Here is a 25732-nt window from a genome sequence, read left to right on the forward strand (position 1 = left end):
GCCCGCTCCCATTTGCGGATGAGTTCCTCGCTCGTGAAGCGGGACGGCCCTGCGATTGGATGAGCGCCGCATCGCCCCGCCCCTAGCAACGGCCCTTAGCAACCAGCCACTTCCGTCTTCCGGGTTCTCCTCCGAGTCAGGGCAGCTTGGAGTTGCGCTGTGTGAGGCTGCAGTACGGGCACAGCGCTCGCATTCCGGCCTCTGCTTTCCGTACCTCCCTGAGGGCTGCCGGGGACGCGGCGCAGCCCTCGTTCCAGTGACACAGCCCTAAGGTAAACATGGCAGAGTAAGGTCTGTAGGTGTGTGTTTGTTTCTGCACGCCAGAGGGCAGCAGGCGCTGCTGGATGCGAGGCAGGTGGAGGTGTTGGCTGTGTGGGTTTGAAGGGATCCCCTCATGTAACCCGTGGGGAGACGTAAGTGCTGCACTCCATCTCAGGGTGTAAGAAGCAAAGGAAGCTCAACTGTGTTCGACACTTGAGTCTTCTTCTACGTAAGCCACGTTGTCCTGAACGTATCTGGAGTTGCGTCACAGCCGGTATCATAAAGAGCATCATTAAAGCAAGAGCTGAACAGCATTTCTTTTATAGGGCTTATGGTCTTTATATGGCCTTTGTTTGTTTGTTTTTTTAATGTCTGATGATTTAGCTGGAGCTGAGTATTAAATTTCCTGAATGTTTGCTTCTTATTATGTATCTTCACCTCTTTTGAAGGGTTAATGCTGGTGATACATGTCTGAACGGGGCTGCTGTTCACAGAGATCCTTGTTTCCTGAGGGTTGCCTTTCAAAGCGTCGGGAAAACCCAGCTAAAAGCAGTCTGTATTAACATCTCAGAACATGAGAACTCAATGAGCTGTTTTGACTTCCCTGTTTCAGGTGATCCAGTGAGCACATGAGTAATGCAAGACGACTCTTGACTGCCTCTGTAATTTCCGTCCAGAACTCTTGCTTCACCTACCCTGCTTGTCAAAACTGCTTGTCCAGGCTGATCCTGGACTCCAGGAGGTATGTCCTGTATCTCATATGCCCTGAACAGTCAGAGAGGCCTGGGAGGCCTCAGGTCTGAAAAATACGTTACCAATAATTGAGCAATCAAAGAAATCAATGATAAGTAGCATAAATATCTGAAATTAACACTACATGGGTTTCTTTGTATTCCTGCTGCAGTTTGGAGACGGTTATGCATCAGGACTTCCATTGTGATAAGTGCCATGCAATACTGAAAGGCAGTGTAGGAGAATGAATGATATGTGTTAATAGCTTCCTACTGCATCCTCTGTAGCTCAGTTTTTCTGTGCTGTTCTTAGGTTAGAAGGCATTACCTGAAAGCCTCTGTAAGTCAAATCTTACTTTTTATTTTTTGTTGTTCTGCTTGTTCAATGCATTGTCCAGTCCTCTAAGACACTTCTGCTTATTGTGTGTCCAGAAACATGCAAGCTTTCATTTTTTTCCCTACTGTTATGTCAAATTAATGATGTATAGAGGAAGAATAAATCAGTGAATATCAGCACAAAATGAAAGAAGCTGGCTGTGCAAAGTAAGAATATCGATTGATTCACATGCTAAAGGTGAACATGCAACTGAGCTGTTTCCTTGTAATCTATTTAAATCTAGGTTTTATGCTAAAGCTATAGAAAGAAGAATTCCAGAAGAGGTCAAAAGAGAGACAGATGCTAAGGAATTCATAGTGACTCCCCCAGAGGTCATTCTGAGCACACTGTATCTCTGAATTGACATCAGGCTAACATTTAATCCATAAAAGAAGCTATAGGCATTCTGTAGTAACACAGGCCCCTTAATGAGCTAATGGCAATATTCATAGAATCACAGAATGGCCAGGGTTGGAAGGGACCTCAAGGATCATGAAGCTCCAACCCCCTGCCACATGCAGGGCCACCAACCTCTACGTTTAATACCAGACCAGGCTGCCCAGGGCCCCATCCAATCTGGCCCTGAACACTTCCAGGGACGGGGCATCCACAGCCTCTCTGGGCAGCTGTTCCAGCACCTCACCATTCTCATAGTAAAGAACTTCCCCCTGACATCCAACCTAAATCTTCCCTCCCTCAACTTAAAAAAGTTTCCCCTTGTGCTGCTGTATCTACCCTTTCAAAGAGTTGATTCCCCTCCTGTTTGTAGGCTCCCTTTAGGTACTGAATTAGGTATTGAATTTAGGTATTAAATATTAATGCCTCAAAGGATAAAGACTGAGAAAAAAAATCCTAAAATTTGTAATGGAATATTTGACCCATTATTTCAGTAGTACTTACAACTGCAGATAAGTTCTTATCTCAGCAGTGACTAACAGAAGTTCATGTATTCAGTCTTCTTTTATTCTTTTCCTCTCTTCTGGTAGGTTTAACTGTCTTAAATGTGACTGCACAGGTGAAGCTGAAGAAGCAGGCTACAGATACAGATTGTCCCTAAAGGTTGCTGACACAAATGATTTGTTTGACATTACTGTGTTTGGAAGTTGCTTAGATCCATTCTTTGGCATCACTGCAGGAAATCTGCAGAGGTAAGGAATTAATTGCTTTTAGCTATATAGCTGCTGCTTTTTCTTCAGCCGAAAAGCATTTAAGATGAGCATGGATGATGGGGAGGTGAGTAAGAAGAAGCTGCTGAAGTGCTCCCTGCCAGCATTTCCCAGGTACCAGTCACCCCATGAAAGTGCTGCAAGCTTGATGTTTTGAGATGGATTACTTCTACGTAAAAGATCCTCTACTGATCTACTGAAGACAACTTAAGTTTCACAGTTTGATTGGTTGGGCTTCTTGCTTGGGTGCTCCTAAATTTGATAAGATGGAATTGTCTTCATCAAAAGTAAATTGCCTTTTCCAGGGAGATAAACATAATTTTTCCTCAAGTTTTCAGAGGAAAACTCTTATGGTAAACATAGAGCCTTAGGGTTGTTTTTGTTGTTTGTTTCTTGTTGATTTGGTGTACAGTTTGGATTAAGAAAAAGGTGTAAAGCTGGTTGTATTAGAGAAAAAAACAGATATTCCTTATGCAATGAAGGACTTCTGAGAAAAGCTGTTTGTCCTTAGAGCCTGACCACCCACATTATCAAGACTTTCTGTTATGTGAAACTTGCAGTAAGATACTCGGATACATTCACTGCTTGTTTCTGTATGTTGTTTCCCACTGACTTTTGTTATCATTTGGTCACGGATGAATACTTTTTAATTCTGATATTAATATAATTAATATTCCTATGGTTGCCATTCCACGCTAGATTGCTGCACTACCATGAACACCAAAACTATTTGCATATCTTAATATAGATGCTGCCATCTCTGTAAATGTGTAGGCAGAAAGGATGTGTAAGAAATAGCAGCATATATGACAGCGCTGTAATATATAAATCATAGAATCACCAAGGTTGGAAAAGACCTCCAAGATCATCAGTCCAACCATCCACTTGTCACCATATTTCCCCACTAAACCATGCCCCTCAGTACAGTTCTGCTGATACAAAAATTGGAGACACACGAGGAGCACTCAAAAGTTGTACGTGTAATAAACTATTAAAGTAGTTTTACTTTATTTCATTGCAATAGATGAAATGAACTGAACAATTTTTAGGCTCACAATTGCCTGTTTCATTCTATTTAGTTGATGCTAACACAGTAGCTACCTACAGACCTACCTGTACTACAGCTGAACTGCTATGTAATGCTTCCTCTGGTGCTTTTACTTCTGTGTGTTTTTACTCAAGGTGTATTGAAGACTTTAATCAGCTGTCAGGAGAAACAAACAAGGCTGCATCTCCAGGAGTGTTAGTTCAAGCAGTTGAAACCTGTTTCATTGGAAAAAGATTTATATTTGGAGTGAAGGTAATTTTTAATCTACGTTACTCTCTTGTATTGAGTTTTTCATTAGCTTGTATCCAGCTTGAGCCATAAACAAGACATCTTCTTGGAATGTTGTTATTCTGAGGAGAAAATGTGGGGCCTGGGTATGGGAATTACTCTGCAACTCCAGCTCCTGTGCGTGTCAGTAATAGCTTGCAATCAGGATACTAAAAAAAAAAAAGCAAAACAAAACGTGCAGTTCAAGCATAAAACATTTCTTTGTAAGCACTGCCTCACCTTTTCCATGCTGCATTGTCTCCTGGTTTCTGAAATGTAGGGAAATGCACACAGCTCCTCGCAGCATTTTAACATTTCTGGATTTAAGAGTCTTTAAAAATGCTGATAAAATACAGTTGCTCAGTGTATGCATCTATAGTTTGTCCATGTGTTTAACAGACTTGAAAATATTAGTTCTTAGTAATATTTGCATGGGAACTGTATTTTAAGTTCACTTCAAGTGGTGCTCTTAAGAGTTGTTCATATTATAAATCCTATCTGGCACAAGTGTTTTTCATCTCCAATAGATACAAGCCTGAGCTGAGATTCTCCTCATGGCATGCATATGCAGTGGAAGTTTGAAGACCTCATGGCTTAAATTTCTTACTAGAGCCATTCACTGTCTCTCTGCTTGATGCCTTTAAAGATATAAGAAATAATTCTGCATATCAGTAACCTTGTTGCTACTCATCTGCACACATGGCCTGAACACCTATGCTAAGACCATTTGTTCAGCCTTTGGCTATAACATTTCTGTATCATGTTCAGTTGTGCATGTAATTGCACTCTCCCAGATAAAAAATCAGAAACAATATAACATACTGCTTTTGTTTTCATTTATTTAACTTCTAAGGCAAGTTTTACTTTTAAGCTTTACAACTAGAAGGGTGTTGTCCTTGGCTAACAGCCTTCAGCCTCGATCTTTGCACCCTGCAGTCAGGGAGTAGGAGGATGGCTGAATTTGAAGACAGCTTTTGTCTTCTCTGGCATTGCCAGGCTTTGAGGAAGAGGTAGAAGGTGGTTTATCCTCTTCTCAAAACATTGGATAATTTTCTCTGATTTAAGTGTCATTTTCCACCTGCAGTATCTTTGGGAAGTGGAGCAGGTGATATAAGCAATTGCATCTTTGAAATACTCTGCTCCAAATAAACCTGAGGGAAAAAAAGGTTGTCATTTTTTTCCATTTAATGGAATCACAGAATCACCGAGCTTGGAAAAGACCTCCAAGATCATCTGGTCCAACCATCCACCTACCACCAGTATTTTTCCCACTAAACCATGTCCCTTAGTACAACATCTAAATGTTTCTTGAATACAAGAGGCTGAGGTAGCACATAGAGAATACCACACTGGCTTTGATAGCCGAGCTGCCAACTCGTGTACTTGGTACCAGAATGTTTTGCTTCAAGTTCTGTGCAGTGCCTCCTAGATAAAAGAAGAGCACTGGCGTTAGGCAGCTGGTCACTTGCACAGAACTGCTCTGGAGGAAGCCCTGGGGCATCCACTGCCCTACCAGGAGGAGGAAAATTTCTGTGAAGTCCTTCCTTAGAATTCATGGTCATTTTTCTAGCTCCAGAACTATGCATAATTGCAACAAGGAAAGTACCTCATACTGTGATGCCCTTTATAGCCTTTGCCAGTACTTATTTCCCAGGGAGTTATGCTTTATGTGACAGACTGTTTTGTCTTCCCTTCCCTGCATTTCTGACTAAAAAGGGAGACCTACATTTAATCCTGACTTAGAAGACATGCCTTAATTATTTTTTCTGTCTTAAAACAAAGCACTATACTATTTTATTTTTTTTTCTTTCCTTCCTCAGGGTTATGGAAGTGAAGATGGAACATGTTCTGCTGCCAGCAGCATCTTGCAAAACTGTTCCAGAATTAATAGAGGTACAAAAAACCTTATAGCTTGCCAGATCTTCCTGCCAAATGCTGCTGTTACTGGCTTTACTGTCATCAGCTACTTCCGTCGGCTCCTGCAGTCTGTGAAATTCAGGAACAATAATAACAGCTCATACTTACCTGATGCATCTTCAGCTGCGGTAGATGAATCTGTCAGTGAACTCAGCAGCTTGTCTGTTTTGAGCAGAAACTCCTGTTTTGTTCAATCTAGTGGTAGAGAAAGTTTCTTACGGTCCTGGCAGCAATCCTTCAGCCTGACTTCATCTGTTGCTTGGGTAACAGCAGAAGATTTTCCCTCTCTGGAAGTGGGAAAGCTGGTGAGTGAACAGCATGAAGAAGAGGGGAGGCCTATGTCTGTAGAATCATGCAGTGTAAGCTTTAACAATCAAACTCTTTTGGATTCACGGTTTTGCAGCTCTTCACTGAAGGAAGGGAATAAAGAAGAGGAAAATGAATTAAGTTCACAGCCTAGTCAAGCTGACAGAATCTCTGCCACTGATAAATTAGAGAGAATTTCTTCTTCAAAGACTGAGTGTTCACTTCAAAACAGTTCCTGGTTGTTAGAAAATCCCTTGGACTTTGGATCAAAAATTATTTACCCAAAGACTAATAGTGAAAATTATTCTTGCCAAGAAAAATCCCCGAAGTTGCTTTTTTACAGGAGACATACCTCAGCTACTAATCATGGAAATCTAACTGGAGCATCTCAGACAGACTCAATGCTTTGGGATGAGCTCCCATTCTCAGAAAGCCTAAATGAATTTTTAGCCAGAATAGAATATAAGAGTTTTGTGACATCACCTAATCTTGATGCAGGTAAATGTGGCCTTCTTGAAAGCAGCAAGTTGAGTATAAATCATAACAAATCTCATCCCAGGCAAACCCCAATAGCTGGTGCCTTACCTGAAGTATCAGGGAGGTTCTTGCCATCAGCAGAGAAAGACAGTTGGCAGAGTATATCATTTGCTTGTCTAAAGGCCAGTCCAAATCCTCTGAGTGATGAGGTGTTGCAGCATAACTCTTTCAGTAGTGTTTTATCTTCACCTGACAAGGAATGTGGAGTGTCTTGCTTTATACCTCACACTCATCTACTTACTCCATCACAGTCCCTGCAAGTAACATCTGAGACTTCTGCTTCCAAAAGAAGCAGACAGTCCAAAGAAGCAAATGCTAAAGTTTCAAAGTCAGCCTGTTCTTTTATCAGCCCACATTGTTCTGCTGAACATGAAGAAACTTGTTTACAGAGGAGCAAGAGAGCTACCTGTGTGCATTCTGTACATGACAGCTGTTTATCTGGTAGTGAAAATAAAGAAAATTCTTCTTGTACACCAAACCAAAAAAAAGATCTTACGTTCACAGGGGCATGGGACTCTGGTCCAGCAAATCCCAGTGATATAAGAAGGATACGTGAAAGGAAAATAAAACCATTGAGAGAGCTACATGAAAATGCTTTCAAAAGTATAAATAAGAGAGAGGTGATATGGAATGGGAGCTGCCCTGAAGAAAGCTACAATGCTTCTGCTGATCTCTTTGATGTGAATGCAGGTGAGGGAGCAAAAGCTGCAGAATCCTTAAATAAGTCGTGTAACTCTTTGATACAGGAAGATCCTTCATCAGAAAAGGTCACAACTCCCAAATTGGTGCTTTTTCCTGGAGATGTTTCCTGTAACAGTTCAAAACAGACATCCTCCCTACATAGAACCCCTCTTGCTTTTCGTAAGCACAGTACCCCAGTAACATGCTCCTTTTATGATTCAGACTGCAATGCATTTAGTGCTCAAGACTTTGTTCCTTATTCAGAGTCAACTCCTGTGGCAAAACCTCTTCAAAAACTGTGGCCTGCTGGGGAACACAGCCCTTCTGTCACTGTATTCACCCCTGAAAATCCCACTAAAATCCATTCCAAACGCAAGCGATCTAGATCTTCCTTTCAGAACACTCTGTTACAGCAGCTTACTGGCAGGCTAGTGAAACGTGAAAGACTGAGCAGCAGTGAAGACGTAGAAGGTAGGAGCTCTGTTCCACAGCAGTTCTGTAACAGCCAGTCACCTGCCAATTTTGAGGAGTGCATCCCTCCATCTCAAAAGAGATTTAAACCAACTGCATCTTTAAGCATAAAACCAGTTAGCTGGGACTCACAATTGACCTCTGAGCATGCTGACAGGAACCCTATTTCTGGAAGTAAAGAGAACAGTGAAAAAGACGTGTGCTTCAGGAGTGAGAGATTCAACTCTGTGAGTGCAGCCACGGTTCTAACAACTCCTGTGTCTGCAGGTATTGCCAAGGCTTTGTTTTTAAATGACACAGTCCTGGAAAGCTGTTCTTCTTCAGAAGGAAAGAATCTCAGCTCATGTGCAAATTATTCAAGGGTTTCAATGGAAGGAGCAACAGGCTGGTCTCCTGAGTTGTTCTTCCGAGCACAGAGCCCTATTTTCCATAAGTCAAAACAGTAAAATTGGATATTCTATGCTGTGTTATTGTGTTTTGGGAAGACTCAGTTGGATGAAAGAACTATTTAAAAACAATTGTATCATTTATATGCTTCTTGGCACATGTCTTCCTAAGATTAATTATATTTATTTGCAGAGCTTTGCACCAAGTAGATGAGGAAAAGAGAATTCTGCAATTACTTTATTTTGTTGTAAATTAACTCTGAACAATGCAATAAAGATATGTAAATGTGTGAGCATTTATAAATGTGTCTCATTTTTTTCAAATTCAAGTGTAGGTGAGGTGTTTTTCGGCATCCACTCTTCCTCAAAAGAGTGAGGAAATGTAGCCTGTCTGGAAATGGCAAATGAATTTATATTTTATGCAGAAGAAATAAAGGGCAAGAAAGGATTACTCCTATCACTCAGCACAGGGAAGGCACCACTGAAAGAGTTTTTAAGAGATTGGTATCCTAAGCAATAAACTATATGCTTAAAACTACAGCCTCCTGCATGATATGAGCATATGATATATCTCTGGCTCTTTAAATGCTTGCTTGTGATGAACTGGACAAACACCCACTTTACCACGGGGGTTTGATCTTAGTGGAGTGATATGCCGGATCTGATGCATCTAGCACTAAACCACTGCCAGAACTTCTGCTTTGTGTACTGACAGTGCCTTGGCATGAAATGTTTCACCCAGCATGACTTTGTTTCTTCAGTGGTAAATATATCTCCATATTACAGTAAGCAGTAGCTTTGGTACAAGCTGATATGATTTAATTTGGGGGGGTGGGGGAGAAGTGAAATAAAGCATGTTTAACTCTGAAGGCAATAAAACTGAAAAAATACCCACCAAGTCCACGGTTGATTCCCTAAGATTAGAAAGCCATAAATCAAGACTAGATTTTCAGATAGAACTGTCTCTAAGATACCGCTGAAATGAATGCAGAGCTGTCAGAGCCTTCTGTTTTATGCAGGAGGGCTGCACACCAGTGAAGCCAAAAAGTCCCACTGTGTGTCAGACCCTGGGCAGAAGTGCTCTGGAGGAAGGATCTATACGCATGAAGATAGAGCATTTTTTCCCCTGTGCAGGTTGTTCTCTTGTTGGAAGCCTTTGTATTCTTCCTGCGTTTCCAGTTCCTACCTAGAGGCTTGCAGCAACTTTTCTCTCTCCAAATACCTTTTCCTGTTTTATTGCTTCCTTGCGAAACACGGAGCAGATGGCCCAGCACTCGTGCTGGCCATTTACTAAGGAAAGACCTTCAAAGTCAGTGGAAGAGGCAATAAAAGACACGTGGTGGCTTCAAGCTTCACAGCTCATTTCTCAGTGCAAGTGTGAGCAGAAGGGAGACATCTGATCCTCAGAAGGAGTCTGAGTACAAACCTTGTATGTTGACCAAAAGGCTGAAGGTTTAAAGTGGAAGGTGTGCTCAGTGGGGGTTCTCTCCACCCAAGAAAGGCCAATTATGAGGGAAGTCCAGCTGTGGGCATGAAAAGAGCAAGGTGAGGGCTGAAGAACTAGCATTATAAACCAACCAAAACACTAGGACAAAGAACATAAGCCAGCTCAGACGTGGCCTCCATCCATGCAAACCCAGGAGTTGGACCAGCAGCCCGTTTGCAATGACTCCAGGTATGGACGCTCCCTCTGCCGAACACCACCCTCTAGTGACTGCGATGGGCATTTCTTTGGTGTTTCCAACGCCGCTGTGAACGCTCTGATTGTAAACAGATTCCTTTCTGCTGCTCTAGTGCAAAGGGACATCGCTCCCATGGATGACAGCTGGACCTCTGCCCTTGCTGTGAGTGCTGCAGGGTGCTGAACTCGAGCAGAATCCTCAGCGGTTGTAGATCTGAATTAAATCACGTCCTAAAGGGAATCACTTTGTCTCGTATCTATGTTAAAAGCAACTTGGCAGATCAAAGCTAACAAAAATCAATCAAATCAGACATTTTAAACACCAGCTGGAAAGGATTAAACATTTATTTACATACAGATACAGATGTCAGCGATTTCTAAGTATAAAAAGGACATTACAAATAAACATGAAGCATCATACATTCATCATCATAGTCATCCAAAATACATTCCTTTCACAACCCCACTGTACCACACTTGACAACAGGAACTTGGAAATAAATGGACAGGTCCAATGCTTCTGACAGGCCACTATTCCCAGTTTGGCAACCTCTAACACCTCCCCTCCCCAAAGGCAGTGCTGTTCCAGCGACCCGACATCAAGGGCCCAACTGAGAGCAGCTCATTCTCTCTACTGAAATGGTTGTGCTTGATCAGCAAGAAGTGAGGCCACTCCTGATCCTTCATCCTTCTGGCCACATGTTCAGGGCGTTTGAGCAATCAGGGTTCTTGCTAGAATTCTGTACATTGTGCTAAATTCACAATTGTTGGGGGAAAAGACAGCGGGTCTTTGCAAGACAGCCAAATGTGTGGGAAAAGCTCCAGCCCAGGAAATTCCTTTAATGCTGTGATTTCACTGGCATGGAAGCTGCAAACAAAATGCAGCTTTTAAGGCTTCAGCAGGCTTCTAAACTACAATTCAAGCTGCAGATGATGGTATAAAATGTACTTTGTCCACGGTGTAAAAAGAATTACGTGCTCCAGGATTGATTTGGTAGTAATCAACACTGAGAGCAATTCAGTTTTTCTTTTGTGGAAGTGAAAACACCTTGATAAGTTCACTAAGAATTATCATAGCTTTTCAGGAAAGGAAAAACGTTTTAGACTTTAAAAGCCAAACGTGAGGCAGAGTACAGAGAACTTGTCACTTCGGTTACATGACAAAGGGAAACAAGCCAGGAAACAGAAAATTAAAATGCCTACTCAACATATTAATGGATTCAAAGCAGATCTGGGTGAGTCCTTCTGTACAGATCAAAGGCAGCTGGGGAAAAAACCCTCATAATCCGCAAATTCACAGAAGAGCCGAATGTGTGCAGCAGAACAGAGTGAAGTGGGAATAAAAGCGGAGCAGAAAGAGGCCCGTCCTGCACTGACAGCTGAGTGACTGCAGCTGCTCCCATCCCAGCAGGCTGAGTTATTTGTTTTTCTTTTGTAAACAGCTGTGGGGAATGAAAGGGATGTGACATAGCTGTGGCGCATCTCATTATGCTGAAAACTGCACATTTCAAACTATTTCTCTAGAATCCATAGACTCAAAGCCAGCACAGCAACAAGCACCAGATCTCCTCCCTGCTTGCATTAGGTGGCCTTTTCTCCCCCAGAACGTTGGCTTAAGGAGCTGTTTTTCCCTCCAGCGCTACGTTTACATTCATGTGACACCAGAGACCTTGATCACATCCTCTGAAAGAGTACTTATAGAGAAATGGAACATCTTGAGATGAGAGGGCCCCACATGGATCATGAAGCCCAACTGCTGGCTCCGTGCAGGACCACCCAATATCCAAACCCAATGTCTGAGAGCACTGTTCAATGCTCCCTGAGCTCCGGCAGCTCAGGGCTGTGCCCACTGCCCTGGGCAGGCTGTTCCATGCCCACCGCCCTCTGGTGCAGACCCTTTCCCTCACCCCCAGCTGCCCCTGTCACAGCTCCTTGCGTTCCCTCGGCCCTGTCGCTGTCACACAGAGCAGAGCTCAGCGCTGCCCCCCACTCCCTGTGAGGAGCTGCAGCCGCCATCAGGCCTCCCCTCAGCCTGCTCTGCTCTGGGCTGAGCACACCACGGATCTCAGCTGCTCCTCACACACTTTGCCCTCAGACCGTAGCACTTTGTGGATGTTTAATGTCCTTATGTTGTGATGCAGTGCTGGTGAGGCCACACAGCACAGAGGGGACAGTCACAAACACTAGGGAACAGCCAAGAAAGCAAGCAAGCAGAAGTGAAGCAGGCCAGGCTCCAGGAGATGCTCTGCAGAACAACACTGCGGTGTGCTCACAAACACACACATCCTCGGGAACGTTCCCCCAAGATGAGTGGTGGAAAAAGCAGTGGCATGGGCGGCACCTGCTGCCTCTGCCTGGGACTCAGTTATTTAATTATAGCACTAATCAGAGCTAAAATTATCTTCTGAACTTGCTGGGAAAGGAGAATGGCTTCAAAGGACACGATCACATCCAGGAAGTGCTAATAGCTTGATATTAATGTGAAAACAACCCGAGTACAGCACAGCCAGCTTTTGTTTATCCATAGCCAGGAGAGCTGAGCTTTTAACCCTTGCTATACTCCTAAACCCAGAATAATCCATTACTGACATTTCATTGAATCACAGAATAGTCTGAGTTGGAAAAGACCCTTAAAAGCCATCTAGTCCAACTCCCCTGCAACAAACATGGACACCCACAGCTTGTTCTGGGTGCTTATTTCCAGCTAAATTTCCAGCACAATTTAGTCATTGTCATCTCATTTTCAGCTATATCTGTGTTATACTTCCCCAGTTACCTCCTCCATACTTGGAAGGGCATGATAAGATCTGGATCCATGACTCCCAATTTGGAGTAAAAAACTCAGCACCCTTAACTCTGCATACTTTTTACTCCTGGTTTAAGTTACAGCTCATTCACAAGAGGGGAAAGGGTGTGATCGCATCCCTGGGTGATGACAGCCGGCCGTCCATCTCAGCTAGATATAGCATGCCTGGCAGCAGGAGGCTTTGGGTCCTTTCAGCTTGTGCGCGAGGTAAGTCAGAGCAAAGCAGCAGGCCCTGCTGTCTGTTTTCTCAGCCAAGATAAATCCTAAAAGGAGGCAGATGGGAGATCTGTAACCTTTATGGGACATTTAGCTACTATTCAAGTGGGTGATTGCATTTCAAAGACTGGTTCCCTTTGGGCTGCTTTCCTTAGGATGCTCTGGTCACTTGTGGGAAGCCAAGCGAGTGGCTCCCCACTGCTCACTGCTATCAGAAAACAGCTCTGTCCTTCAAAATGTCAATCTTTTCTTTGTGAACAGCAACTAGAACAATTACAACTCACATCAACAAGAGGACATATTTGGTACAAGGAAAGAGAGGATGGCTTCAGAGCCAAATTCTGACATTACATTTTTCACTGGCCTTTCACTTTGATAGTGTTAGAAGAAGGGGGAATGGCATTAAACCAAAAAAGGAACATTTAGATTAGATGTCAGGGAGAAATTCTTTACTCACAGGGCAGTGAGGCCCTGGCACAGGCTGCCCAGAGAAGCTGTGGGTGCCCCATCCCTGGAGGTGCCCAAGAACAGCTTGGAGGGTAGGTGGCAATGTGCCCACAGCCCAGAGTTGGAACTGGATGGGTCCCTTCCAAACTAAGCCATTCTATGATACTAGAAGTGAGTGTTTTCTTTGGCTCCAATGTGTTTTCTGGCAAGCCCTTACCAATACCAATGAGTTTCCATGTGTGCTCACCAGCAATGCAAACACTTTTACACTCAAAAAGGTCTTCCAGTTGATAGACACTGAGGGAGCACTGGGTACAAAGGTATTGGGTTCTTGGATACTGAAAGCAATAAGGCAGAAGAATCTCAGGTAAGAGTCAAATTCAAAGCATCCCTTATTAAAATCCAGAGCAATCAAAATCTAAGTCACAACTGCATTTTTGAAGAGGACTGAACTGAGGAAATCCCAAGAGGAGGACCATCTCTTCACCTCACGTTTTGAGCTCTACACAGCTCTTTCCCAGCATGCCCCACATCCAGGAGAGGTTTTCTCTATGTCAGTATCTCCTGTCCTGTCAGGCCACGATGGCACCCCCAAAAGACTGTGCATTCCATATGTTTGCTCAGCCTATTTTAATAGCTAGAGAATTTCACCTGTTTCCCAAGTGAATTCAGTCTCCAACTACAGAAATTACATCAGCTCAACGTCTCAGCATGACTTATAGACAGTTCTTCATGCTGGAAAGACAGGACAAGTGGAAAAGCAGCTGAACAAACAGCAGTCCTTTGGGATAAGGAACAATGCAAAACCCAGTGGGTTTGACTATAACTAATTGCAGCCCTTGCCAGCAAAAGCTGGGGAAAGCATGTCGTCCCACTTGTGTACACCCACAATGCTTCTGCATCACTAATTTCGACTTTCCCTCTTTTCAAATCACTGTCTGCTGTGTCAACCTCTGCCTGCGGCTATTATTATCGATGCTGAAGGAATTCAATAGCCATTAGCCACTAAATGTAGACTAGCAGGAGCCCACTGTTACTGATACAGCTATTTCCAAAAAGACAAACAGCTCCAGCAGGCTTGCAGATTGTAAAGGTTGTTTCACACATTCTACAGCAAAGAACAAAGCATCTTGTCTGACAACTCGTTACATGTGGTTTTCACTAAGTAATGATCACAAAGCCATTTAGCATTCAGCACAAACACATATCCCACTGCAGCTCAAGCGACTTACCTGTGCATCAAAGTGAGATGTGAGGTAGGAAGAGGCACCCAATAATTTCATTTTGTCCACCAAAACACTTTTTCCAGAAGGGCAGCTAGGACATTGGTTGCTTTTTCCCAGCACTCGCTCTCTCGTGGGGAACTTGAAGAAGAACAGAGGAGAATCATGGCTTCTCCCAGCACATTACAGTAAATGCCTAAAGGAAAATACTGGTGGAAGTACCTCACAAAGAGTGAGCAGAAGCACAGAACACTCAGTGGTTTATCCAACATCATCCTGATGGAATCAACTGCTGAATGTGATAACAGAGCTTAGACCATCTAGTTTTCAGGAGATGCTTTTAGAAATCTCTCCAAACAGGTTTGCTAAAGAGCAAAAAAAAACCTATTGGCCATTCAACACTGGCTTCTGATTGGAGCTATTCAATGTGCTAAAACATTTAAAGAAAAGGTTTAATTAGGGGACTACTATAAATACCCATTTTTCACCCAGAACTAAGAAGTTTACACCATGAGTGTGAGAGTATCACCTTGAAAAAGCATCAAAACCTAGCAGCTATGCCAAAAGCAATGCCATGCTCTCTTGATAGTGGAAAACATTTCCAGTCAAATTTGGCCCATCACATCGATTCTGTACGGGTTTTGGACACTCAACCCAGGAAGCATCACAAAGCTTTCGCTGTCAGCTCTCTCAAAAACCCAGTCATCCAGCTAGGTACTGGTCAGAGTTGGAGAGATGATTGTCAGATAACTGGGATTTGTATTCTTAGATTTCCTTTAATTTTTCAGCTCTCTAATCAATCTGCTACAACATATGTTGTCATTAGCAGTTGAAAAAGCTCCTCTTCTGATTGCATAGCCTTCAGCGGAGGACCAGATTTGAAGATAAGTCCTCAGTGCTAGGTGGAAAGATGGGTTTTATGTCCCAGAGGGATATTAGAAGGTAGAGAAAAATTACTCCTGCAGAGGAGCTGCTGCAATAAAACATCACCTCTTGAACCGATACTGTGTTTGTTAACTGCAGAAAAAAAAAAAAACATGTTTCAAGCTACAGCTTTGGCTTATTACCTTGTAAAATCAAACATACCACCCTTGCTTCCATTCAATTTCTTAACAGTCTATATAGAATTAACTTTGAAAGGAATCACTTCAGATTTGTCCCTGGAGAAGTCAGACGCAACACTGGTCCTACCCCAGCACTACACATCTCTGGAAGAGCACATTGCTGTCTGGAGCTGGAGGTCTTGCACAAAGATTTGCTAGCAGTAAGAACCAATGCTTGGAGGTAGGTAGCTAGCCTCCAAAATAGCCACCTACAAGTTAGGAAAGGACTGGAAAAGAGACTTTGCTTTCTGGAAACTTGCAAGAGAATTCTCAAGAAAATAACGTTAGCAGCTTCTGCTATTTGATTCATTCAGTCATGATGATGTGTTAGAGTACAACTTCCAGAAATGATGCAAGGAGCATTTGAAAATGCACTGATACTGATATTCAACAAGATTTACCTGCCCAGCTTTGATGGTTTTGGGAGCCAGGCTGAGGAACCCACCAGTATTTCAGTAGGTAGACTCCTTCCTCCTCAATTCACTTGACCAAAGAGCCTTGCCCTTCTCAATTATATGCTATTAAGCCCAACATCTGGAGAGTAAAAGCTTTTAGAAATTAAATGTAATATTGAATTTTAACTCGAGTGTTACCTTACCTGTAACACCCTGAGTCTTGCTATAAACAGAAGCAGCTGTTGGATGTTGGGTGGTCTGAACAAGCTCAAATCAGGCTATATTTGGCAATCTGGGGAATGCTCAAGAAAGACAATGCTCTTGTAAGCTGTACCACACAACTCAGAAGAGCAGCAGCCATGAAGTCCAAAAACTTTCTAAATCCTCTGGATGACATCATGAGCAGAGACCAAAAAGGACCGGTGCAGGCCAGCGTATCAGTCATATTTCCCCAACATCTAATGACTGCAGCAGCACTTTGCAAAGTCTTACCTCAATAACAAGCAAGATTTGTACCACAATTTCTACTTCTTCATTTTTAGCACTAATCACAAAAGAAGAAAGTGACGTAAAATTAGCAAGAAAATATTTTAAATGGCCATATGATACAACTATCCCCTCTCTTTCAAATACATATATCACCATTACTGATCAAAGGCACACCATGATACAACCCAAAGAAATCTTTTCAGGAAAATGTGAAAAAGCATTTTAAAATGCTACTTCTCTTTTTTTTATTATTATTATTTTCAAGAGAAACTTACTGGCAGCTTTTACGTCAATACAAAAGCTCTGTTATAGTCTTCAGTAAATGCCAAATGATATTAAGGTGATTAACTTTAAATTACAGCATATCACAGCCATGTAATTGTCCGGAGAGATATACCTGGATCAGCTAAACTGAACTCAAACTTCTAAAAATCATCTTCCATGTGCACATTCATTATATTCCGATTTTGCTTTAAAGTCAGTGTGTAAATTTGCAGCATTCGCATATGGCACTCGAGGTGTAACACAGATTCCGTAACGCTTCCACTTCAGGGGCTCTGCAGATAGAAACTGCCTAAATAGTTACACATACGCTGGAGTCTGAGATTAAGAGCACTAAACATCAAGTAAATTAAACGACTCTACAGCCCTGAATGTAAAAGCTACTCTAGGAGAGAGGAGAGGTCAAGACGATACCTTCCAGAGCTTCTCAAAGAACAGTTCCATAAGGTGATCGCCAGATGGGTCAGACACAGAACGATGCCACTTGTAACCTGCTGCTATTTCCATTCAGCATTAAAAAAAAAAGAAAATCTCTACAAAAATTGTATGCCTGCCTTTCCAGCAGGAGCTTTATCTACAAGCTTTATTTTTAACCCAGACATATTGCAGGCTGCCACTTGAACTGTGCTCTCTTTGAACCCTTCTGCACAATTAGCACACGCAAAACATTTTGGTCATGTATGGTGCACTTCTTCTGTTCCACCAGTAATATCTCCCAAGGCATTTTTCACTTTTGGACACTACTAATTAGAGGAGGGACATTTTCTTAGTTATGTGTTTATTATATTTCCAGGAAGTCTTTTCATCCTGCAGTGGGTATCAAAGAAGCACAGTCGTTTCTCGCTATGTTCAGGCCTAGAAAAAGAGGTAATGAGATTTTAATGAACAGTGCTTATTAGTGTTCTTTTCTTAATCAGTCTAGGTTACACATTCAGAGGACAGCAATGTAGTAAAACTACATTTGGTCTATGGAATATTTGCTGAACTGCTAGCACCAAAGGGAGCAACTGAGCTGTATCCATGCCTTCTCAAACTGTTGTTTGGAAATGTTGAGATATATAACATTTTTTTTTTTTTTTTTAATTATTCCATGTTCATGAAAGTGCCTGTAGATGAGAGACATAACACTATTTCGAACACCTTCCTCCACAAAGACGCTATATACACGTCCCAAGAATTCACTCAGCTGGCAGCCCAGATGATTGCCAGCGTAGTCCTGGGTCAGTTGTTTTTTTTTCTTCTTTTAAAAAGGAACAAACACATTGTTCTGTAAGAGAGATTTTGACCTCTTCCAAATCTTCCTCAGGAGAGGTTGCTCTAATCTCCCCCCAGAAGGAAACGCGATAGCTCATTTTCTGCATCACATGAAGCTCTTGTGCAACTCTCCTTTCTCCTAACCCACTCCACAGACTGCAAGAAAAATTAAATGTGAACCACGTTATATTCTGCTACGTTGCCATGCAGCTGGAGCTGTCAGCCTGCCATGCTTCTAGGTCTGCGACCCGACTGCGAGGAAGTCAGATGGGTCAAGGCGGAATTCCCTCTGAGGAGACAAATCCCAGTGAAAAATCTTCAGGGCCCATGGCGGATGGGGGAATCACATGCCAGCTCTTTAATTAAAATTACAGCAAGTCAAATAGCTGATACTTTTCCCCTCTCCTGGTAAGGGGGATGAGACATTGTTCACCAAGGTGTTCTGCCGTGCCTCTCTAATCAGCCGGCAGGCTAAGTCCAGGAAGAGTTTTTCCACATTATCCGATTCTTTTGCTGAGGTTTCCAGATAGTACATGTCCTGTGCCTCGGAGAATTCCGCTGCTCTCTGCTGGGAGACTTCCCTCTTATCAGCTAAATCAATCTTATTACCTGCATTGGTAGAAGATTGTAGAGAGGAAATTAATTTGACTTTCAAAACAAAATAAACAAAAGTTTGGGATAAGGAAAAGTTTGGTGCTGTACCTATTTCCTTTCAGTATCTAACAAGGGTCTGTAAGAAAGAATGGGACAGGCTCTGTAGCAGCATCTGTTGTGATAGGACAAGGGGAAATGGTTTCAAACTTAAAGAGGGGAGATTTATACTGGATATAAGAAAAAAGATTTTACAATAAGATTGGTGAGGCACTGCCACAGGTTGCCCTGAGAGGTGGTGGATGCCCCATCCGTGGAGACACTCAAGGTCAGGCTGGACGGGGCTCTGAACACTGATGGAGCTGTGGTGTCCCTGTTCATTGCAGGCAAGTTGGACTAGATGGACCTTTCAGGGTCCCTTCCAACTCAAACAATTCAATAATTCCATATGCATGGACAGTGCTTTTGATTTGAAACTCGCAGTGCTCTCCCTTTCAAATAATTGGTTCCCCAACTCACGGTCTGGGTTCATTCGATATCAGCTCACCTAATGGAACATGCTCTGTGAACATCCAAGTCAGTCAGCTTTAATTTAGCACCAGTGCATTTGTTTGCTGCTATCAACTGACATTAAAGGACTTCCGTTTTAATATCTATTGAAAATTCTCCTGTTCTGGCTCTGAGGAGCACTTAAACTGTCAATTACAGCATGTGAGACATTAAGTGTGATATTCCTCATGTCATTACAAGCTTTAAGGGAGTCTGGTGCAGAAAGTGCTCTCCTAGTTTAATTAAATATACCTGTGAGCAGTCTGGCTTGGAGCATGGATGGGCTTGAGGGGCTCACAGAGCGAGGCAGGGCAAGGAACCAGCCCCTTCCTCCAGAGCTCATTTTATCAAGGGATTGATTAACGTCTCCAACAAAGATCTGATATGATTATAGCTTGTTACTGACCACTTCACTTCAAACACAATTCTTGGGCCATAAATTAATCTTACAAGGAAGATAACAAAACACAGGATAGCAGGGGGCCATGTCCAGTTACTCTGCAGGTTCAGGAGGAAACGTCTCCCAGCCTTGTCCTGGAGCTGGCGTGAGCACCCATGGGAGAAGGCTGCACTTCCACTGACAAGCCACCTCCCACTGCTCTCCTTCCATCTAACATCCCTCTTCTTTTCTGACCAAAGAAGTCTTGGACCCACTCTATACACTGAAGTTACAAGTTCTAAACAAATTATCACTCAAAGCAGTTCATGGGTGTTACCATCTTCAAAGTGGGTGCTATGGCACTCATCATTTATATTTCATACAGCAGATACAGATAATTAACTTAATGCTCCCTAAAAATTAATGTATACATTTGCTAGTCATTAATTATTTCTGTTCCATTTGTACATGAGCCATACTCTTCTTATGGAGTGTAATGAGTTTCTTGCATGGAAGCTCCTTAAATCCCAAGGCTCACTTGCAATACTACCAGGGAATGTAAAATTCAGAAAATCTTTAAAGACATATTGAACGTATTTTATAATGCTCTAGATCTTTCTTGTAAACAACAAACTACTAAGGAAATAATAACATTGCAGTACGAAACTTTCTGGCTTTCCCCAAGTTACATTTCTATTTCTCTGTATATATTCTTGGACCTTTAAAAGTCAAGTCCTGGACTATCAGGTATATAAAAGCGGAGCGTGGAGAAGCATGGATAAGCAAAATAATCTTCACCTTGCTTGTAGCAGACAGATGGCCTGAGGTCTGTTTCAGCTTGAGCTGAAGCTGCTATAGATTAACATGACATTCAGTATTTATTTTTAGGTTCCCTAAAATCCATGCAAAAATACCCATTTTTCCATCTCTGCTTCATCCATGAATGCTAAGATTGCTACTGCATCCTGAGCTGGTTCCCACATTTGAGCCAAGACTCTGCTGTCCACAGCTATGGGGAGTATCAGCCTGCACACATCCCCAGCTTGAGCAGATCCTCAATTACACAGAGAGACCTGGCCTGGCAGTCACAAGGGATAAGTTCCCATTCTTAGCTCTGTAGAGCTACACAACCAATGCTTCAGTGCTTTATGGGACCAATCCATGGGAATTATCCACCTCTGCATGAAGTAGCATTAGACTTGAGACAGGACATCCAAAGAAGGGCAACAAAGATGGTGAAGGATCTGGAGCACAAGTCTTACTGGGAGTGGCCGAGGGAACTGAGATTGTTCAGTCTGGAGAAGGGGAGACCCAGGGGAGACCTGAAAGGAGGCTGTGGCAAGGTAGGGGTTGGCCTCTTGTCCCAGGTAATAGTGACAGGACGAGAAGGAATGGCCTTAAGTTGCCCCAGGGGAAGTTCTGATAGGACATTAGGAAAAGTTTCTTCTCAGAAAGTGATAACTCATTGGCACAGGCTGCCCAGGGAGGTAGTTGAGCCACCTAGAGTTGTTCAAGAGCCATGGAGGTGTGGCACTAACCATGGTTAGTGGGCATGGTGGGGATGGGTTGACAGCTGAACTAGATGATCTTTTTGAGGTCTTTTCCAACCTTAATGATTCTATGATTCTACGCTTTGACAAACAGCTGTAGAGTCCTGAACAACTCCATCAGCACCTTGTGGTCATCTGCAGGAAGACTGACCCAAACAAACCCACTGTGGGTACAGCTCTGCATGGCAACAAGACCCGCCGCATCACTTCAAGCATCACCACATCAAGCAGACGCCACTTCTTCGTCACCAAGCACCCCAGGTGGCAGCTCACCCCCCTTCAGGCCACTTACCCACTAGCACAGTGATGACCTTGTTGCTGGCGTACTGCTCGATTTCCCGCAGCCACTCAGGCAGGCAGCGGAAGGACTCCTCGCAGGTGATGTCGTAGGTCAGTATCAAGGCGTTGGCGCTGCGGTAGTAGCTCTGTGTTATGGAACGGAATCGCTCTTGTCCTGCCGTGTCCCAGATCTGCAGCTTTTGGCATAACGAGAGGGAGAGGAGAAAAAACATCATTTAAAGGTGGTTTCTTTTTTGTTTTGTTTTGTTTTTTTGTTAGCAGCGCTGTTTTGACCTAAACGCCTTCAGGGTACAGCCACTGCTGAGAAAGTGCTTTGCTCTTCTCTCCTTTGGCTTCCCATCCCCCAGCCCTTTTTTTTTGTTTCCATTTCTGCCTTTGCAGATTGAAATGCAAGGCACAAAGTCAGCTGGCGTTGCTGCCGACTTCCCCACAGCGCTCACAGGGCTTTCATGGGGACAGAACTGCTGGCCTATGCGATGCAGGCAGAAAGTCTCCTCCTGCTCTGCGACAGGAAAGCCTCTCCTCGAGCTTTGAGAGTCAGTGATTTGTCCCGAGATCATGCACTGGAGGGTGGAAACCACCAGCTCAGATTTGGAGGCTCATCCAGGGACTCCAACACATTTCCTTCAGAGGTCCCACTCCACTGTTGGCTGCCTCCCTTCCCAACGTGATCAATGTGATCCCTAACTACAGCTCAGAGGTCATGAGTTGAACCGCTGCTTGGCAAGCCCTCCAGGTCCTGAAAAACAACATTCATTTCCCTGTATGAATCGAACTCAGACCATTTTCATAACTTGAGCCTCTGACAGCTTTTGGTTTGGCACCAAAACCACAACTTTTCAAAAAGGCAGCAAAGAAAAGCATTCAAAATGAACACATATCTGCATAAAAGCACATTGCTCTGCTTCAGTTTCTACTTTTTAAGCAACCCTCTTCAGAATTAAATATGTGAAAGGCTGATTTCCAGCCAGAATCCTGTGTACTTTGGGAAGAAAAAGTTAAAAGTAGTTGAGATTTTTTCCATATATTCAGCAGCCCACAACAGAGGAAGCCTTATTCTAGCCCAGTTCCGAAGTCAAACTATGTCAGCTACTCATCACAAATACATTAGCTTGAAACAAGAGCTTTCAGATGTGGGGTATGATTTTGAAAAAGTACATTTTTGCAGAGAAAGGAATTTGTTGCTGGCTTACAGCTCCTTGCAGCCTTGTGCTTAATCTCTTGGCATAGCCAACGAGTTCCCTTCAAAACAAACCAGCCTCCTAACTCCACAAATGGAAAAAATACTGCCAACTTTGTTGCAGTTCTTGTCCAGTTATTTCCCAGGAAAAATACCTACAGATTGGCCTAGTGGTTACCCTTAGTAGATAAATGCTTTGCACTCGTTGTGAAGGTCTGTGAGCAGATAAAGGCTTGACCATATTGCTTTATTGTAACACTGGAAATCAAAAGTGGCAGAAGGTTTGTTGTTGGCCCAGGGCTGACTCCACCTGCAGAAAAGTTACCTGGACGTTCATTTCCTGAGAGGCAGCTGATGCTTCCCTCTGCCCCACCATTTTGCATGTACACTGAGCTTTCTGCACATAGGGAAGTGCAGTAAGATCACAGGGGCACGCAGCAGAGCCTTGTGTCTGTAGTGGTGAGGATGCTACTGGCGCTGTAATTACTATCACAGCTGTGTAGCCTCTCAGAGCACACACTGCATGTGTATTTAGTTCTGTCAGAAATGATCAGATAAATGAAAAATCCCTAAACTGTAGAGTGTTGTCCTGGGTATCTACCAGCGACCCTTAGCAGCCTCTCATATGAAACGTCCTACATATGACTCAGGCTAGCCAGTCCTTCTCCACTGACTTTACAATGCAATTTTAAAAGCTAAAGAATATTTTTCCCAGAAATTTATTTGTAAGTCTGAAATCCTTCTTGGTGCACGGCTCTGGATCTCAGTGGTTTTGCAGGAGATACTGATTGGCACAGAGGCACTCATGGCTAGGGCACAGCTCCATGAGCTCACAGAAGTGCCTCACTGCATTGAGATGTCACTTTTTCCACTCCATGCTGTGAGTCATCCCTGCTTTTCCCACTCATTAAATGTTGATTCCTACTAGTACTGCTTACTCAGAAAACCTCATCTACAAGTTCACCTCCCTGCCTGCACTAATGCAAGAGGCAAACAGGAATCCTTCTGCCTTTCAGCAAGACTCAACGTTGGTGACTTCCACTAACTTCAGTCATTCAAAACCTGGACCTCAGACAGAAGCAAAGCTGTTGGGGCTCCATCTGCACCCCGCAGGACACACAGATGGCAGCAGAGAGGCAATCAGGAAGGGATGGTGCCTGCAGCAGATGGGAAAGCCTTCCTCCAACACTGCCTTTCTCCCTCCATTGACCAGGAGAGTCTCAAGACAGCTGGATTATGGCAGGTAGGTAAGGTAAAAATGAACTCAATTTCATTTCTTGTAACCTACTCTGGAGAGCCTGCTTAAGCAGGGGTTGGACTAGATGATATCCTCCACCTGCTCAGGCTGGAAGGTCTCTTGGTCAAGGACCGTCACTTGCCATAAGTTTGTACAGCTACTCAAGCAGCAAAGTGCTTTTAAAACTGACTTCCACCTGACTTTCTACTAAAAAAAAAACCAACACCAAAACACTGCACTAAAACACAGGTGAAAAAATTTGCAGGACTGAAAATTTGCCTAAGTCCACTGTTTCCATCCCACCACTTCCACAAGCTTGAAGATAGGTCTCATTCTCACATCCAGCCACTATGACACTGCTGCCACTCTCCCACACACTCACCATTAGATAAGATGAAGGCAGCAAGGGAAAAAAAATGGTGTTCTTCACCTCAATACTCATGGACAGGCATTTGACACAGGAAAAATAATTCCAGGAGCAGCTCAGGGACTCCGGCCACCTTGTGATTCTGTGATTCTGTGACATAGGAGGTTCATACTCTTTTCACAGGTCTTGAACACCACAATAGCTCTGGTGAAATCTCAAATGACTTAAGAGGCCCCAGTCAGCATCTTTGGGTATTGGAACTGAACCAGAGCTTCCAGTAAAGAATTAGCTTAGATCCCAGTGTGTTTTCACACAGCTCCTTGCCAAATGATACCCTGGCTAGTTTCTGAAGGTAGCAGAGGACAAGGTGATGATTTGGTTGCAAACACCCCATTTTGGAGAGAAAAAGAGCTCACTTCAACCTGCTGAGCAAAGCACCAGTTCTGCGATCTCATCACTCCTCTTAGGTCTGTAACCCAACAGAAGTGGGAGACAAGCTTTGTAAGATCTCCCCTTTCCATGTTCTTCCTTACAGTATGTTCACTGTTAAGATCCAGCAGGAGGGCTGAAGCAAGAAAGCCAAACTATCGTGCCACCATATGAGTTTATAATGAAAGCCATCATGTTCCTACCTTTACTTTTTCACCATTTATCTCCACTGTTTTAATCATAAAGTCAACCCCAATCGTGGCTCCTTGGCCTGGTGGGAAAAGCCCCTGAAAGAAAAGTTTTGTTAAACAAGTTCTTTAGCAAGGCAAGACTCCCTCTGGGTGTCCCCATCCCTGCTCCTCCCTTGCCCGGTTCCCCGGACACTTATTTCTATCATTTAAATAGAACACCCTTGAAGGAGCTGCACTGAGAGGTGTGACTGCTTTCTCTGCTGCTCCAGGTAGTGGGACTGGGTCCGGAGAGCTCTGCACGCTGACCCATCCCCACTCCACCCACTGGGAGATGCCACAAAATTTACTGCCACCTCTTATGGGAAATTAAACAAAAAATGACATTTCCCCAGCTTTGAATTTTGGGTGGTCCTGTGTGAAGCCAGGAGTTGCAATCCCTTGTGGGTCCCTTTCAACTTGAGGTATTCTATTACTCTATAAAGCACAAAGAGAAAAGGAGAGGGGAAAATACCTTCTGCCTCTTCTGAATGCACAGAAGCAAGGGAAATGCTCTCTGATCCAATTTTTCATTGCCTTGAAAGAAATGGGAACCTGAAGAGAAGTGACCAGGGCACCCTCAGCAGCTCCTGAGCAGCTGGATCCTGCTCCCGGAGCACAGCCTGCAGCTGGAAGTTCTCAGCTTCCAGAAGGGAGGAGTACAGCCAACCAAACAGAACTTAGCAGAGCTTTTTGATTTCTGGTGTCCCAGCCTGCAAAGCTGTGTTGGTTTTGGGGCACAGCCATCCTCTACAGCAGCAGCAACACTGCCAAGGTGCAAGGAATAGCAGCAGCAGATTTTGCCATTAACCCTTCCGATCTGAGCAGCTTCACTGCCATCAGCTAGTACAGGCAATCAGAGAGCATGTTTAACATTATT

At 43.5% G+C, this 25732-nt stretch overlaps 2 protein-coding genes across 7 annotated transcripts in view; one reads left to right on the top strand and one right to left on the bottom strand.

The window, feature by feature from the left end:
• The first annotated feature begins 76 nt into the window (after positions 1–76).
• Positions 77–8451, top strand: DDIAS (DNA damage induced apoptosis suppressor). 2 transcript variants are annotated; one of them, XM_085216416.1, is made up of 6 exons: positions 77–272; positions 875–1003; positions 2355–2516; positions 3717–3834; positions 5670–6071; positions 6170–6338. In XM_085216416.1, exons 2-6 carry the CDS (start codon positions 891–893, stop codon positions 6191–6193), a joined length of 819 nt encoding a protein of 272 aa, XP_085072542.1. In that variant the 5' UTR covers positions 77–272; positions 875–890; the 3' UTR covers positions 6194–6338. The 2 variants fall into 2 exon arrangements, with proteins under 2 accessions (XP_085072542.1, XP_019467889.2); XM_019612344.3 differs by having other exon boundaries at positions 79–272; positions 5670–8451.
• A 1704-nt stretch (positions 8452–10155) lies between these two features.
• The window catches only part of RAB30 (RAB30, member RAS oncogene family), a 50200-nt gene continuing 34623 nt past the window's right edge, over positions 10156–25732 (bottom strand). The window contains exons 3-7 of one of the 5 annotated variants that reach the window (XR_014881145.1): positions 24829–24912; positions 21405–21588; positions 14530–18652; positions 13545–13635; positions 10156–12897 (exon numbers count right to left, since the gene is read on the bottom strand). Coding sequence is in view for 1 of the 5 variants with exons in the window: in XM_085216417.1 (XP_085072543.1) it covers positions 18402–18652; positions 21405–21588; positions 24829–24912 (519 nt within the window). In the remaining 4 variants the exon portion in view is untranslated. Of the gene's footprint in view, positions 18653–21404; positions 21589–24828; positions 24913–25732 lie in introns of all 5 variants that reach the window. The other 4 variants (XR_014881146.1, XR_014881143.1, XR_014881144.1 and 1 more) reach the window with 4 other exon arrangements.

The sequence above is a fragment of the Meleagris gallopavo genome, chromosome 1 (assembly GCF_905368555.1).
Source record: "Meleagris gallopavo chromosome 1, MGAL_WU_HG_1.1, whole genome shotgun sequence".
NCBI lineage: Eukaryota > Metazoa > Chordata > Aves > Galliformes > Phasianidae > Meleagris > Meleagris gallopavo.